This window comes from Pleurodeles waltl, chromosome 4_1 (assembly GCF_031143425.1).
Source record: "Pleurodeles waltl isolate 20211129_DDA chromosome 4_1, aPleWal1.hap1.20221129, whole genome shotgun sequence".
NCBI lineage: Eukaryota > Metazoa > Chordata > Amphibia > Caudata > Salamandridae > Pleurodeles > Pleurodeles waltl.
Window position 1 is genome coordinate 656,594,803 of NC_090442.1, and position 18,290 is coordinate 656,613,092.

Below are 18,290 nucleotides of genomic sequence, written 5' to 3' on the forward strand. Positions count from 1 at the left end.
GCTGGACAAGCAGGAGTGGCTCCTTCATACAGACGAAGGAGTGTCGCCCTACTGGTTGAGCCAGCAGCTGCAAATAAAAGTATATTTTAATATTGTTTTATTTTTCTGCTGCTGGCTCGGCCAGGATGTGCAGGGATGGGTAGGGCTGGTCTATGGTGGTGGGGAAGGGGAAGGAGGAGTGGAGTGCACATAGACCCTCATTATGACTTTGGCAGTCTTCCATAAAGACCGCCAAAGCCACGGGCACCAGGAGACTGCCAGTGCTGGCTGTCTCCCGCCCGCCATATCACGGGTATTTCTTGATTTCTGCCACACTTTGGGCAGAAATCGGGCAGTAGTCATGCTGGCGGGCGAAGGTGCTCTGGTGGTTCCATAATATGGACTACCGGTGTCCTGCTGGCGGGGCGCTGCCAGCGGTGGAAGCGCCCCATCCGGTTCCCTAACGGACGACCTTCTCCTTGGAACGGGTAAGGTGATCATCCGACAGGGGAGGGGGTGGGAGGGTGTGGGGTGTTGTGTGTGCGTGTGTGAGTGTGTGGTGTCTGCATGTGTAAGAGAATGTGTGTATGCGTGGTTGTATGCATGTTTGTATGTTGAAGTGAGTGCATGTCTGCATGTCAGTGTGTATGCGTGCAAGTATGCGTGTTTGAATGGGAGTGAGTATGCGTGCATGAAAGCGTGTATGAATGGAGTTGTGAGTGCGTGTATGGATGTTGTTGTGAATGTGTGTATGAATGGAGTTGTGAGTGTGTGTATGGATGTTGTTGTGAATGTGTGCATGGCATGAATGCGTGTATGAATGGAGTTGTGAGTGCATGTATGGATGTTGTTGTGAATGCGTGCATGTATGCGGGGGGTTGGTGGAGGGGGTCGATGTGGCTGAGGGGGTTCAGGAGAGGGGGTCGATGTGGCTGAAGGGTGTTGAGGGGTGGGGAGGGGGTCAATGTGGCTGAAGGAGGGATGGGGTTCGATGTGGCTGAAGGGGTGGAAAGTGGAGGAAGGGGGAGGGAGGGTCTAGTGCTTGCTGGGGGGTGGCGGAGCCATCTACCAGCGACAGGGAAGGAATTCCCCGTCTCCGGTAGCCTTTCCGCCATGGTATTCATGGTGGTGATACTGCTGCGTAAACCATGGTGGAAACCCAGCTCCTAATACCACTGGTGGTCTTTTGTGGACCGCAGGGTCAGAGATGATCATCTCCGGCCCGGTGGTTCCGGCTGCCATGGCAGTATGAGTGGAGATGTGGCGGGTTGGCAGAGGCCAACCCGCCACATTCATAATGGAGCGGTCTTCACCACCAGCCTTTTGGTGGTGGGACTGCCACATTTACTCTGGTGGTCAGAAGACCTCCAGGGTCGAAATGACCATCAAAGTGTGCATGCCAGTGGGGCCGGCCACCTTAGGCCAGCCAAACTGACATGCGCATGTAGGTTTCTCCAACCCGGCTATGTTGCACAGTGGGGCTGGAGAAACTTCACAGACCCCAGTGCACTGTCTGAGCAGCAGGCCAAGCCGCTCAGACCAATCCTAGGCGCTGCTCTCATGCTATTTATAGCATGAGAGCAGCACCAGCATTGCATGGGGAGCCTTTGCTGGTGCCCTAGGGACTATTCAGACACCAGGAGAGCAGAGAAGCGAGGTGGTAGGCAGCAACGGCGGCAGAACAGGACGTTTTTTTTTTTTTTTTTAATTTCCTCCCCCACCAGCCCCTCCCATTGAGATTTACGGCGGCCACTTCTGTAGACAAGTCCAGTTTTATTCAAGGTAGAGCTACTGACAGCAACCTGTGTAGTATTCTGACAATGCTACATCACTTCTGACCTGAGGTGTCAACCCTCTCAGTGTTTCTTGAAGCTAGAAGGTTTTCGATGCAAAAGAGTTTGATTCTCTTGATTGGCCATTCCTTTTTGCGGTGCTGCACTGTATGGGCCTGGGGCACTACTTTATCTATTTTGCAAAAATGCTGTATGCCGACCCGATTTCCAGGGTGAAAGTTGATGGCTAACTCTCCCCGTTATTCCGGGTGGGTAGGGCACGTGACAGGGATGTCCCTGATCGCCACTTTTATTTGCTCTCACCATGGAGCCTCTGGACTCCCTCCTGGGAACAGCACAGTCAGAGTGGTATCGCATTCCCCAAACACAGGTTTTTGCTTTTCCTGTAGTGATACGAGATATCCCCCAGTTTTTCATGGATCCCAGAGTGAACCTCAAGCCTATTATACAAGATATTGTTCTATATGGTACTTTTGCAGGTTTATGAATAAACGTGGAAAAGTTGAAACGAGAAAGAGAGAGAGCAAGAGGTATGAGTGGGAGGTCTAAGTGTGTGTGTGTGTGTTTGAGAGAGAGAGATATGAGTGAGGCATATACGAGTGTGTGCGTGTTCGTGCACGCGTGTGTGAGTGCAAGTTAAATCAAAATCTGCTTTATTTGATTTTCATGACTACAAAACAATAAACGCATACAGTACATATGTAAAGTGCACAGTCAAATACATAATAGCAGTTAAAATCAATTAAATGTTAACAATCGGTCTGTGGCGCATCATTGCTGATTAACTATTTTTTCCTTAATCAAATCACTGACCCTAAAAAGATGGAGATCCTACAGCAAATATCTACAGAAGACATTTGTTGCACAGCAGCATTGTTTAAAAGTCGGTTCCCGGAGGATTTGCATTATCAAACGGAAACATATTTTGCACTCTCTAGCATTGTTTTGTTGCCTAGTTTGCTGGCAAAATTTAGAGCAAAGCCACACATTTATTAAAATGCAGTCTCCTATTGCTTAAGGCTGAAGAGCATGCACCATGTGCTTCCAATAAAATAACGGGATGGCAAAACGTCGAGGTGAGGCTAAACTTGGCATCGCTGGCCATAAAATCCTGACACTTTCTGGCTTTTTCGCCTCACTTCATAACAAAGGTCTTCCCTCTGTTAACAATCAAACCATGCTCTGACATATAGTTGATAAAACAAGGAAGAAGCTACTGCAAACCAAGCGGGGTGCGAGCCAAGAGGATGGCATCGTCGCCTTAAAGCAAACAAGATACAGGATTGTGGCCAATTTGGAGAAGATTTTTACAGTGTTTAGTTAATACAGCACCTAGGTTGTTAAAGTACAAGGTGAATACGAAAAGTGCAAGGAGCCAGCCCTGTCTAACCCCTCTTAAAAAATTAAAAGCATCAGTACATTCGCCACTGGGGCCAAGGCGCACCCTTGCCTTTCCCCTTGAATATATTTCTCTCAGGAGGACGATTATCTAGGGACCCACCATAGGCTCAGGTAAGATTGCCCACAGTTTGCTGTGAAGGACACAGTGAAAGGCACGCAATAAGTCCACAAACGCTAAAAACAGCTGACCTTTTTTTTTAAGTATATTTGCCTATATTCAGATTAAGGTTTAGTTCCTGCCCAATTGTTCCCAGACCTCTGCAGGTCTAAGAGGATGTTGGTGGCTTCAACCCACTCTTCAACTCGATCTAGTAGAATTTTCTCACTTACTTTCAACAGCGAATCAAGTAATGATACAGGGCAATAGCAGGAGGGGTTTGAGTGGTCGCATTTCTTAAAAGTAGGAACTATTACAGACTCTGACCAGGTAATCAGTATGTCAGCAGAACGGCAGCAAGCCCCTAACACCCGATCAGAATAGAGCCCCACAGGGGTACATTGGCCTTAAACAGGTCGATGGGAATACCGACTGGGCGTGGGACTTGCCTGCCCTTACTGCCTGCCAATGTCATAATGATTGTGTCCAGGGTAAGAGACAGATTACTAAAACCTTGCGCTGAGCCTTCAGCAGCAACAAGGCTGGACCCTGGGTGTGCGTGCTAGGGTAGAATAAATCTCTGAAAAGTGAGCAACCCAATCAGACTCATTAATGGCCATCTCTAGTCTGGGGGCACTATCATCCTTTAAAAGGGGACCACTAATAACATGCCAAAAAGCTGAAATGTTCTTGGTCAAGGTGGCTTCAACCCACACATGAAAAGGTTCTCAAGCTTGTGAGGGGCAAGAATATAATCAGTAACAGTGTTGTGGTCGCAACCTTTGAAGGTGGGATTAAAAGAGCTTGTGGGAGACATAATTCATAAGAAAAGGCAAGGTAAAACTTTATCAATAAGTCAGTCAGTTTTGTTCCATAATCACAATGAAGGAAGTGAGTTTGGTCAATGTCAATAATGTCCACCAAGCCACAAACCCTTTAGAGTGGAAAATTGCATAATTGTATGTTAAAGTCGCCACCCCACAATAAAAAGGGGTTCTTTCCCTTGGGAACAACATAAATTGTTCAAGTCATGTTCAAGTTGGGACAATACGTTGGTGATATCAGATAACAGTGCATTGTTATAAAAATTAACAATTATGAAGTTAAGATTATAATCAATATAATCAAATAATGTGAGTTGGACCCTACATTGATCGTGGGGTGAGGCAGTAAATTTGAAACAAAAATAGCTAGCCCACCATTAGATCTGCCAGCACGGGGTGGCATAGCAGGTTGGTGTAATGTCTTAAATCCATTGATGTGGATATGCTCTGTGGCCCAAGTCTCCTGAAAACAGAGAATATGAAAATGAAACATGAAATCCAACCAAGGAGTAAGCAACACCTTGGAACGTAAACTTGCAATTTTCCAGAATAAAAACCTACAAAGTGGGGAAGATCCCTGAATCACAAGCAGACAGGGTTGGGGCACGCAGCAAACCACACTAGTTAATGAGAAAAGTAATGAGGGACACCGCACTGCCATATGGTCCTTCGTAATAAAAGGCAGTGGCCTGAAGCTTGTGGACATGAGATCAACCAGAGGATAAATCTTCTCTGTTCTGGTTGACTGTCAATCTGTGCCATCCAACTCCACCAAAGGTGTAAAACGATTGTGAGTGATAAATGAAGGGTAGAGTTCAGTAGGCCGAGGTAGGACAATATTGGTAGCTGAACCTGGCCCCTCCTTGAGATTCAAGGGATGATAAAAGTAACCCAATAGGACAGTTATCACATGATGGAAAGGGACAGTGGTAACTTGGTTCTAGTTCTGCACAAAATTAACTCTATCAAGCTGGGGGATTTGAAAGAGATGAGTACACAATCAGCTGGAAGAGATTTAGGGCCATATGTACGTCCATTTCTATTTGCGAGTCTCTAATTGCAACTTTTTGCGAGTTGCAATTAGAGACTCACAAATAGAAATGTACAAATGAGTCTCAGACACATTTAGAGATTCCCAATAGGGTCGGAAATGACCCACCTCATTAAGGGCCATATGTACGAACACATTTTCCCATAGACACAAAATGGGTAAAACCCTTTGCTACATCTGGCCCTAACATTCTTGAGGTAGGTTGCAATTTGCAACACCACTGGGAATGGCCACAATCACAGGGAAGGTGGCCTGCTGGGGGCAGCAGACCGCCTTGACTGTGATTGCTTTAAAATAAAGTGATCTTTTGATTTTTAAATGCAGTTTGTTTTCCTTAAAGGAAAACTGGATGTGTTTAATTAAAAAACATGTTTTCTTTTCATTTTTTACGAGAAGGCAGTGGTCCATGGGACCACTGCCTGCTCTTAGAAAGTGTTTTCACTACCATTCTCAAAGGAGAAGAGGTCCCTTGGGACTCCTTCCCGTTTGTGAATGGGTTACCACCAACTTGAAGTTGGTGGTAACTGAGAATGTTTGCGGCCTGATTTATGGTTGCAAAACATTCATACATGGCCCTGCGACTCGCTATTAGGAAGGGACGCCCTTGGCACACCCCTTCCTACTAGCGACTCGCAATCCCTATTTTGTGAGTTTGTAACAAGTTACCGACTCGCAAATTAGGGATGGTACATGGCCAGAAGCCTTCTACCGGTCGCAAAAACTGCTTCATACATCTGCCCCTTAATTCCCCTTCCAATCCAGCTAACCCTTCTTATCGTTTTTAAGTCCTCAAAGATGGCCTTAGTCAGTCCAGTTTTACAGCCCATCCAGTGAATTGCTTTGTTCTTTAAGCTGTCTCAAGACACAGAATCAGGTTGAGGAAGAGACAGTAGGTTCCCTAGAATTACAACAGGGGGGAGATCGAGGACTGAGGGCAAACAGTCTGAAGTGAGTGCACTACAAAAGGTTTGAGGTTGTCAGGTTGCGCATGGAGGGAGGGAGTCGTGAAGACTGACAGACTCGGATGCAGAATGAGTGAGATGGTTGTTAGATGATTGTTAGTACGTGATAGTTGTACAGGAGGTGGGGCAACAGAAGAGGTGCCATGGTTGTACTCGGGTTTGGTGGGGGGTAAGTTTGGCATTAGTTTGTAGGATTTCTAAGCAGCTAGCTGTGCTATTTTTAACTAAAGTTATTCTGGAGGACAAAGATTCAAGTGATGTTTTCACTAGAAGCAACGATTGTACAGATGCAGGTAGACAGTTCAAATCCCCGAGTTTACTAGAGAGCAGCAGACCCCATTCCATCCTGAGCGTTTTAAACTGATGCTTCCAGGGAAGTGGCTGGTCATTTTCTTATGCTTCACAGGGGGGTGAGAAATTGATTCGGATGGAGAGGTAGATATAACATCTTCAATGTTAGGCAGCGCACACCCAACGCCCATTGGTTGCTGCACCTGTGACCATACCCTGAGATCCCCCAGCACTGTGAGTCAGAGCAGACGAATGTATAGTGCTTTCGAAAAGTAATCTGTTTGTCAACAGAGCCTGCAGCGCCTGTCAAATGGTTCATTATAGAAGTACAAGGCTTACCATGAGGCTTGGAGGTAGGCAGTTTTAATTTGAACATGACGTAAGAATGCGGAGATAAAGGGGGACCAAGAGAGAAGCCCCGGCCTCCTCGGCGCTCAGAGGGGCGCAGACGGCCCGCTCTTTGCCCCGCGCGCCTTATTCTGCTCCGCGCCACGGGACAAAAGAAAAGCCTTTAATAGTGCCCGGCTCCCGCAGGAAATGAACTCTAGGGGCTGTGGTCCTCTCCCCCACTAGAAGCATCCGTGTTAGTCGCCTGTCACGCAGTGCTTTAAATGTAAATATGGAAGTGCAGGTACTCTCTATTTAGAGTGCCCGTTTGCTCCTGAGAAGTGCCTGTACTCATCCATTGTAATGTATTGCAGCAGTACTGAGAAGTACAGGTACTCTCCCCTTCAAATTTAAGAAGTGGAGGTACTCAGTCCCGTACAGTACCTGCCCATCTAAAGCACTGCTGCCACACTCACAGGCCCAGAGCAGGTCTTGCGACCCATTGCAGTGTTCGGTGCTTCGATCGCATAGGCCTCTGTGTTCACTCTTTGGTCGAGGCGCTCTCCCTTCAGGCAAGAAGCGCTGCGCATCTCGGTATCTACATGCCAGCCACTCTTTGACGTCAATGTCACATTGCTTTTTTGTGACTGATGTTTTCTCGTGCACTACACTTCGCGTTCACCCTTTCACCTCTCCTAACACCAGCGTGTATCCGGACGCCCTTTAACACAATCGCTTGGAAAGCTGTGATGGGGCGAGAGTGAGAGCCTGTAAGTATTGAACCTATGAAGACATACGTTGGAAAATATATTTGTGTGTGATGCAGCCAAAGCGCTAGTCAACTACACAGCTCTGAGCAGACGCACAATACACCGAAAATACAATCAACATTTTTAAGTGGCGTCAGAAAGCACCAGAGTGACACTTGTTGAATGAACTTACTGGGGGCACGGCGTTGCACAGCTCTTCCATTAACGTGGAGTCCGGGCTTGTGGACTAAAAGAGAAAAAATAGAAACATTTTTAAATACGATATGACCGTGACAGCCCCGACAGCGGAATGAATTGGCAAACCAGTAAGATGGCGCTATTGCTTCGTATTAAATGTATATTAACATTTAAAAAAAAACTCAGTGTTCGCTATAATGTACGGCTTAGAACTATGTAACCGCGGAAATGATTCTCCGCCCCCGGGGAGTTCACGTGCTCTGAAGCTACTCTGACAGCCAGAATATTGAGAACTGAAATATATTGCGGTATAAAGATAGTTTAGAAATATTTCATCCCATTGTGTACATATTTTCTATTATTACCTCTAGAAGGGCGATGTTTTTTAAAACATTTAGGATACACTATTTAGTAGACGCTATTCCTACACCATACCACCCTGATACGTGTTTATAAGACATATTACACCCCTCTACTTGCCATCTACTTATCCTTGTGAGTCCATTTTCAGGAATCTCACCCCTGAATCAAATGTCAAGCAGAAGCAGCAACTACGCACATGCGCGAAAAAAAATGTGATACCTACAGTAGTTCAGTTATTAATTTTCAATTGCCTATTGGCTTTAACCTCGCTCCTAGCCACAATGTACTTTTTCTCTGTCAACCTTTTCCTGCTCACATCAAGTAATAAATTGAGTTGAAGAATCTGGCGGAAACTTACTAACTTTTGAGGCAAAGATATGGTACTGTTTTTTCTGTGTCACACATTTGTTTTGACCTGGAAGAAGACAAATGTGGACAAATATGTGGAGACTTTTAAAACGTGCTCCACTGTTATGCCTACACAGAGGAGGCATACTTATTTGGTGCAGATCCCTGCCTACAAACCTTGGTAGACAGGAATTTGCATCAAAACCCATGAGTGGTTCCGTGGGAATGTCCTCTGTACTACCTCCTCCTCCCATAGAATGCCCCTTCACATAAATTAATGGATAGCACCACTTTGCGTTATTGAGGCAACTTTTCAAAGCAAATCGTGATTCAAGATGGAAAGTAAACCACAACACAACATTTTGCACCAGGTATGCACCACTTTTAGAACAAAAACTCATTACACAGTATTAGAAAATGCTTTTCCTATGCCTCAGACTCAAGGTCTTTTGTGTTTTAAAGTCCTTTTTGACTTTATTAGGTGTAGGTAACCAGACCCAGTAAACATGACACACTGTGGTATAACTTAAGTATTTAACACGTGCAATATTCTGGCACGTAAGCCCATGGCACAGGGAATGAAGCAGGTGTCCTCCTCTACGGGTTATGTGCTCTGCAAGGGAATAGCTTCAGGGAGGTTGTATGGGGTGTCACACCCCCTAATAAATGCATTATCTAGTACATTTGTGGGTACAGGTGCTCTCAGTGGGTTATGGTGAGGTATTTGTGGGTTTTCACTTGTGATTTTTACATACACACACACAGACACACACTATCTTCTCTGTTTAAAAGCCTTAAAAATGGTTTATTTAACAAATAAAACACCCGCCTTTCCACAATACAGATGGTTTAGGCTCCGGGCAGTGTCTGATTGACTGTAAACGTCTGCTGATATTTACAATTAATTGCGTTCGATCTCAAGAGAAATTATGTCAGAATTCAAGAGGATTTTTTGGGGGAATCCTCACGTTTAATTCCTAATACTTTTCTTTATTTTAGACAGGTGACCACAATAATGTCAAATAAGAAAAACTGATGATCACGTGTAATAGCAGAACGTGTGTGCACCTGCCTTTCTAGACCACCAGCACACACTATGTGATATCACAAGTCAGTCTGTGTATTTTTGAACCCCCATTTGTTTGCCATCTGGGGCTGAATCACCGTCATGTGCCAAAGCGCAATGACAAAGCAGGAAGGAGTGTGGATTACAAAATAACGTTCTCGGCTGCACCTGCACTATTTGTGCACTGAGTTGCCTTCAGTGCAAAAGCTAAGTCACACTTTAGTGCACGAAGTGCAGAGACAATAGCCACAGACTCCCTTCCTGTGCAGTGTTCTTGTGCACGTAGTGAAGATATACAACTGTGGTGCAAAAGCAAGTAGGGTGTTTTACGTAGTGAGGAATGTTTACCTGTCTGTCAAAGGAACCCAGCGTGAAGACCCTATGCACAATTCCCAAGACCACTATTATTCTGCACGGGTTCGTGGATATTTGTCACTGAGTGATTAGGAAGCACGTACCTCTGGGAAGAAAGTTCGAATGGCGAAATGTTTGTAGTCAAGGAAAGGAATAGTGCCCGCGGTGTCCACCACATCCGACTGATCGATCTGCAGCTCTGCAAATCCTGGAGAGAATAACGCCCCCGAAAAAATACACACTATCAGCCCAAATAAACCACGTCACAGTCTTGCACTAATCCTCCTTTCAATGCTGAGAAATACACAAAAGCAGCATTTTGACAATGTACCAAAAGCGCATGGTAATGATCAGGGACAGACCTGTGTTAACCAGCACAAATGACTGACTTCATATTGCAAGAAATATGGGATTTTTCCCTTCTTAATCACTTGACAATAGTATTTATTTGAATTTACTTATTATCCTACATTTATCGTATTTCTAAAACATCTTCTTTCGACCATGTATGACAGATGCTACAGTAATCTCGATGCTAAAGAGGGCTCAAAGATAGTGGGCATAAAATGCGACATAAAATAACACAAGGTATTCGCAGCTGCCACATGGGACCCTACCGTGCCGTATTTCGTTTCGAAGGTCTGATTCCAGGAGTTCGAGTTTCAGACTCAGTTTGCGGCTCAACTGCCTGGATTTGTGTCTAGTTATCAAGATGGCGGCTGCCACAGAAGAGAACATCATTAGTTATTTTCGATGCAAAAACATGCTTCTAATCTTCGCGCATTATTGTCTATGCTAACCGCCCAGACATTTACACTGACTAGTATCTGAATATAAAGGCATGAACCGCTCTATTAAAATACATAAGTAACATTAAAAGCGGCCTGCGGGTATTTATAGCGTTTCTCACAGAAGGGCCACAACAGGCCTTCATTCTTTTCTTCAGCTCTTCAATGTCTTGAATGTATGTGCGCGCGCCCCTGTGCCAATGGCACTGCCATGGCTGACTTCTGCACTCTGTGGACACATAGGACACACCACTAAAGGACCGGTGCCAGTCCCAAGTCAGCCTCTTTCACAATGACTTTAAAACCAACCAGGGATTACACAATGAACATTAATGATAATCTCGATTGTAAAAAGGGTCTTCATCCACGTTCACAAACACATATCATAAGTACAGGAGCAGTGCAAGCTTCTCTAACATGAGCAATTATAAGGCAGCTGGCAGCAGTGTATAGCGCCATATCACACCCCGAACAGGTGCAACATATGCAACAGCTTCGGCTTCACACACAGGCAGGAGCAGCACTTGCTTTTTCACACCGACAGGGCAGGTACAGCATGCGCCGTGGCAGCACAAGCTTCCCTGACATCCACAAGATAGTGATAACACAGACAAGAATCGTGCACACTTCCTCACACGCACAGAGCCAGTGCAGCCTGTACAGCAGCAGAGCAAGCTACCCACGGAGCCTGAAAACAGACAGAGCACATATATTAATAATAACAACAGGATATGCTTCTTCAAACACAGGCACAGGGTGTGCTGCAGTAGTGCAGACATCCTTCCATACACAACAGAGCAACTGGAGCAATGTAAGTTTCCCTCATAGAGAGAGTGTGTGTGCATGTGTGTGAGGGTATGATGGTGTGTGATGTCAGTGTGTTGGTGTGTGGGATGATGTTTTTAAACAGGACACAACAGGACGGGTCAGATGTGAAATAGGCAGCACCCACTCAGGAGCCCCCATGAACCCCTGCCCGCACCACATATACAACAGAGCCTGCGCATCCATCGCCCGAGCTCCAGAACACAATCAACTGCTCAATCAACACTGGCACCTTCACTGAGGACTGGAAAAACACCAAACTATGCCCTCTCAGAAAAGTCCTTCGGCCGACCCATCAGAACTTAAGAATTTCCGGCCAATCTCGCTGCTACCCTACCCCACCAAAGCATGGAGAAAGCAATCAACAAGGGCAACAACTCCCTGAACAGCTCCCAGTCCGGCTTCCGCAGCAACCACAGAATGGAGACAGCCCTCCTGGCAGCCACGACGACATCCGATTACTCCTAGACTACTGCCACACCGCAGTGCTCATACTCCTCGACCTCTCAGCAGCCTTCAACTCGGTCTCCCACAGCACTCTGCGCACCAGATTCCATGACATAGGAATCCGCGGAAGAGCCCTGGAATGGATCCACTCCTTCCTCTCCGGGAGGACGCATATGGTCAGACTCCCATCATACACCTCCAGACCCACAGGAGTCAACTGCGGAGTACCCAAGGATCCTCACTGAGTCTCACACTGTTCAACCTATATATGGCCCCTCTCACTGCCATCATCAAAAGCCACGGTATGAACATCGTATCATATGACGATGACAAACAACTCATCATTTCCCTCACCGAAGACCCGGGCACGGCGAAAAGGAACTTCCACTCAGGAATGGAAGCCGTTGCCACCTGTACAAGAGAAAGCTGCCTCAAGCTCAACTCTGACAAGACTGAGCTAATCATCTTCGAAAGCTCCACCTCAGCTTGGGATGACTCCTGGTGGCCCACATCCCTCAGCACCCCTCCCTGCACTGACTGAGCATGCCCACAACCTAGGAATCATCCTCGACTCCTCCCTATCCATGACCCACCAGGTAATCTCAGTCACCTCCTCCTTCTGGCACACACTCCGCAAACTTCAGAAGATCTTCAGATGGATCCCAGCAGACTGTCGCGGGACAGTCACCTACACCTTGGTCACTAGCAAGCTCGACTACGGCAATGCCCTCTACACCTGCACCTCAACTAGAAACATAAAAAAACTACAATTCATCATGAACGCCGTCGCCAGACTCATCCTGGACCTGCCTCACTGAGAACACATCTCCCAACACTTGAGTACCATCCACTGGCTACCGGTCGAGAAGCAAATCACCTTCAAGCTACTCACCCACACGTACAAGGCCATACACAACGCAGGACCAGCCTACCTGAACCACCGCGTCTCCTTCCACACCCCGCCAGATCCCTCCGCTCCACTCAGATGGCCCTGCCCACCATCCCTCGCATCTGCAAAACCATCGCTGGAGGATGATCCTTCACCTACATTGCAGCAAAGAGCTGGAACAACCTTTCCCTGCACCTCAGACAAAGCTCATCGCTCACCATCTTCAGGAAGAACCTTAAGATGTGGCTCTTTGGATGAGGCCCCTCCGCCCCAGTGCCTTGAGACCCTCACAGGTGAGTAGCCGCGCTTTACAAAAATTAAGTGACTGCTTGTGTAGAATGACTGCGGAGTGAACGGTGTCTAATGATTTCAGAGTGAATTCTTGCTGGTGACTGCAGAATGAATCTCGGCTGCCAGGGACTGGTGGTGACAGCCAAGTGAACGGTGACTGCAAAAAATGGTGAGTGGCTCTGCAAAGTGGACGGTGACAGCTGACTGAACTGTGCTGCAGAGTGAATGGGATTTTTTTCATTCATGTTTTATGTGAAAATAGTTGATAATATTTTTGTCACCTATGCGAAATTCCAAAGACTGGATCCATTGCCCTTAAGATACTATCTATCCAGACATAGATAATGGTTGGAAAGGAGTGTTGTAAGGCTGATCCATGTTTTTCCTATAGCGTGCTCTTAGATGTATGTTGATGGGTGGTAAAGCAGGGCACCACGGATGTAGAAGAGGCAGAGGTCAAACACTACAGAGTGACAGGAGGCGGAACATGACACAGGCACTACAGAGGGGGAAAGAATATCATATCATGCATATGCGGAATAATCAGATATGAGGAAATACGCAAGTTATTTAAGAGCACTGACATAAACAAAGGCTCAACAAAGATTATTAGAAAAACACATATCCCTTTTTAAACTCTGCAAAGTCTATATCTATGTGTATTGAAAGGCATTCTAGTACACGACCAACATATGGGTAAACACAAACTGAAAGTATTGAAAGTCTATGCAACTTGTGTAAACACGTAAACAATGAATCCATGGCACCAAGTGTGCTGGTGGGTAATTCTGTGTCTGTGTGGCAGAGAGTTGTAAATACACAGAATGGTGCAATCTAGATCATAGGTTGTGAGTGGAAAATACAGTGTGCATGAGAAGGACAAGGTGGAATGGGCAGGGTGCTGGAAGGGAGCAAGAGGCAGGGTGCAATCGGGTGAACTGCAGAATTCAAGCAGGGGAACTTAGGATACAAGAGAGGGATGAGGGGTAATTTATGGTGCAAGGTTTGGGAGAAGAAAGATGACACAGACCACATACAGATGTTGTCACTGTACTATCTCTGTTTGAGACACATGCACTGAGATAGGAGAGGTGGGAAATGAATCGAACACTAGGGGGTGCACAAAACACAGTCAAGGATAGGCACATCGCTGGACACATCCTAGATGTCATTTTTGCTAAGCCTGAACTAGTTACCGTCCATACCATCACGCCAATCACATGGTCAGACCACCATTTGATAACTTTCCGACATAAAATTCCACTAATCAACACACCCCACAACTACTTACATACATGCACCTATCGACCTTGGAGCAAACTCAGATTTGATGACTTAGAAACACAACTGGCTACAGGAAGCTTTTGATATCCTAATACCACTCAGAAAAACTAAACACGACAAAAAAAAAACCAACACATTGGAGAAACACAGAACTTAGAAGGTAAAGCAACAAATCAGAAAGTTGCAGCGGACCTGGCTCAAAACAAACAACGGTCAAGACAAACTGCAGCTATACAAACTTAACAGAATATTCAAATCATCAATCAAAAAAGCTAAACAAAGGTACTACTCAGACAGGATTTAAAATGCTAAATCTACAACCAAAGAATTTTATAAAATTCTCAATGAATTTCGAAAACCTACATGCATGGAAGGAAGTCATCCCACTACTCAAAATTTCACAAACAAACTGGCAACTCATTACACAACCAAGGCAGACACATTGAATTCCTATTTAAAACAGAAGAAAACCATCAGCACCAACCCCTTTCCTAAAATACCCTCTAAGAATAAACCAACCGAGCCTCTACAGTCCTTCAAACAAATATCACAAGGTGAATTTATGGATTTGGTCAAAGCAAGCAGACCTTCCGGTTGCCCTTCTGACCCTTGTCCACCACAAATCTTCAAGAATATTCTTTTATCTACTTCTGCTGCCACACCTGTAATAAGAATCATCAAAAACTCTTCAACTACAGGAACTTTTCCTGTAGACCTGAAAAAGGCATACATACGACCGTTATTAAAGAAAACAAACCTAAACCTGCAGGACCCCAACAACTACAGACCAATCAGAAATGGACCTTTCCTGGGCAAACTGATAGAAAGAGCAGCATTCACCCAGATGTCACAATTCATTGAAGACAATTCTATTCTTTCAGATTTCCAAACTGGATTCTGCCCAGGAAGAGGCACTGAATCAGCACTCATAGCAATCTGGGATGATCTTAAAAACACAGTTGACCGCAATGGAGTTGCTGCATTACTTCTCTTGGACCTCTCGGCTGCCTTTGATATGGTTGACCATGACACCCTAATTCCAAGACTCCATGAAGCCGGCATAGAAGGGACTGCTCTCGACTGGATTACATCCTATCTTCAAAAAAGATCTACTATTATCTATTCTCCCCCCTTCTCGTCCAAACCCTACCTCACAAAAGCAGGGGTCCCCCTAGGATCAATCATCTCACCTTTGCTTTTCAACATCTACGTGATATCATTACCAGAACTGATCAATGATTTTCATCTGACATGCTACAACTATGCAGATGACACACAAATACTACTTAAATCAGAATGCCCCAAAAACAGTGAAAACTCAGAAATCTTCAGTTGCCTCAGAGCCATTGATCAGTGGATGACCTGGAGCCATCTCAAACTAAATGCCTCTAAAACAGAAATACTCATATGTGGTGATTGGAAAAGTTATGACCCACTGTGCACCTGTACTGACGATCTCGGACCACCTCCTCAATTATCCAAGGAAGTTTAAAACCCTGGAATCACCATGGACTCCAAGTTAACTATGAATGCCCAAGTGGACAAATTAGCACGAACAAGCTTCATCACCTTGAAGACTCTACGATGCATCTTTCCCCACCTCGGATTTCCACACAAGGTGCAAGCTACTATCTCGCTTGTACTATCCAAACTGGATTATGCCAATGGCCTCTACCATGGATCATCTCTATCTATTATGAAAAAACTACAACGTATTCAGAACTCCGCAGCCAGGTTACTATTACATGTAAAGCCACAAGCCTACATCTCCCCTGCCTTGAGAGTACTACACTGATTACCCGTTGCCAGAAGAGGCATTTTCAAGCTGCTTTGTATTACCCACAAAGCTATACATGGAACAGGACAGCTTTTTATCAGAAACAAAATAACCAAATACATTCAACAAAGAAACCTCCGCTCAAGATTGGCACCCCGCCTTAGAACACCACCATACAAGAAAAAGACTATAGGTGATCCATCCTCCGTTCAAGCAGCCAAACTATGGAATTCATTAACCCAAACTACAAGAGCCACAGATAACTATCTTGTCTTCAGAAAACGACTCAAGAGTTGGCTCTTTCCTTCATAACCACCATATTCAAACAACTATGGACTGCATATGCCTATGTTGATAAATATGTTTTTCTGATTGTGTATATCCTAATTATAAATAGTTCTTTAGAAAATATGTATCACTACTATGTCATAACAATAAACTACACACACTCTTTAATCCTGTTTCACTAAGTATATTTACTCATGGTTAAATATGTATATGAATGTACATATATGTGTGCATATGTGTGTGTATTCATGTGTGTATGTTATTCTATGCTTAACATGTTCATAGGTCATTGCATAACTCCTAGATAAGTTGTTATACTAGATACTTATGAATCCCTGCTCTCAACTAATATCACACTTATCTACCCATCACCATATGTCATGTCTTTATCTATCCTCCATTCCCACTCTGACTCATCCCAAATCCATTCTACTACTTTCATCTCCTAAATAACTCTGCCTAAGCTCTTCCCTCCGCTTCCACATCTAACTCACTCAAACCTCACTTTACTGCCATGATCTCCCAAACAACCCTACTATATTCTCCCTCATTTTTCTCACCCTTCTACTATGATCTCCCTAACCCCCTCCACGGACTCTTCCCTCCTCCATCCTCCCTTTACTCATTCCAAGCCTAAATCCTATTACCATAAACTCCCAATTAACACTTCTGGTTTTTTTCCTCCTCCATCCCTCCATTACTCCAGTCAATCTAACTAACAAACTCTCATATCCACAGCTCAAATTAACTCATCGTAATACTAAAACTGTACTCATATCTACCAATACTAATCCACCACTAAGTCTTGTTGGGTTCCGGAGTAGCGTGCTACTCGAAGAAAAGCACTTCGACGCCTCGTCAGGGGTAGTAAGCGCTATATAAATACTATTATAATACAATACAATAGGAGAATGACGATCATGGGTTGAGGGGTAGACTTGACAGTGAAAGCAGTGCATCCTGCTTCATGGTGGGGTATGAAGTTGTACAAATTAAATCGCTGTGAAATGTTACAACACTAGTAATGGCAAAAACGGGAATAATTTGCTGATATGGGTATGTTTTGAAGGAGAAATCGAAGCAATGGTGGAAGAGTACATTGTTTTTGGTCCTGCATATGTCTAGGACCGCTCTCCATCAAACATCGCTGCAATGCATCTCCAACATCAGGTGGCATTAAACATAAAATGTTATGGAAACATATATAAAAACAATCCAAAATGCAACTTACCCACTATAATTATAATCAGCAAGACAGGTATCAGAGCAAGGAGGTACAATAGTTCTGGTTCTGGTTTGACAGATGTCTTGAAGTTTCCCAGTTTGACCTAAAAACACAGCAGGGTCGTAATTGAATGACTGTGTGATAACATCATGAAAGCAGAGATACTGCTATAAGGTAGCAATAAGGAGCATCTGAAACCATTACAAATGCGCGGCTCCTGGTACCACTCAACTTCTTTAGCTGCCACTGTGCACTTTTAATGAACTCAGAAGGGCTCACAAGCAATAAGCAACTTTTATCCACGTATTGTCTTCTCAAATTATCCAGATTTTAACAAGATTGTATAGTGCTGTGACCTTGCAAGAAGATGAACCAACAAAGATTCTTTGTTGCTGGGCAACCTACCCACAGGTTAGAGAGAGACCTGAGATGCGGGAGTTGGATAAGGCTGCCCTCCTGGTGAAACCATTGCTCATAGCCTGTAGGTTATCTTCCATAACTAACACCATACTGCTAAGACTTCCAGCCCTTTCTTTGGAAGAACTGAAATGATGCTGTGCAAGGAGAGGACCCACTGCTGCATGCCTGGCTCCAGGTGCACAAAGAATTTACTAGAAGGCTTATGAAGCAGCTTCCACTCCAGGCACTAGGCCACCCTCAGGAGATTACGAAC

General features: G+C 44.9%; 1 protein-coding gene across 1 annotated transcript in view; it reads right to left on the bottom strand.

Annotated features, from left to right (window-relative positions):
- Nucleotides 1-18,290, bottom strand: part of PLXNC1 (plexin C1) — a 449,291-nt gene that overhangs the window by 178,119 nt on the left and 252,882 nt on the right. Inside the window, exons 15-18 of the mRNA XM_069229118.1 lie at nucleotides 17,624-17,720; nucleotides 10,421-10,522; nucleotides 9,908-10,011; nucleotides 7,668-7,721 (exon numbers count right to left, since the gene is read on the bottom strand). Of these exons, the coding sequence (XP_069085219.1) occupies nucleotides 7,668-7,721; nucleotides 9,908-10,011; nucleotides 10,421-10,522; nucleotides 17,624-17,720 (357 nt within the window). The remainder of the gene's footprint in view (nucleotides 1-7,667; nucleotides 7,722-9,907; nucleotides 10,012-10,420; nucleotides 10,523-17,623; nucleotides 17,721-18,290) is intronic.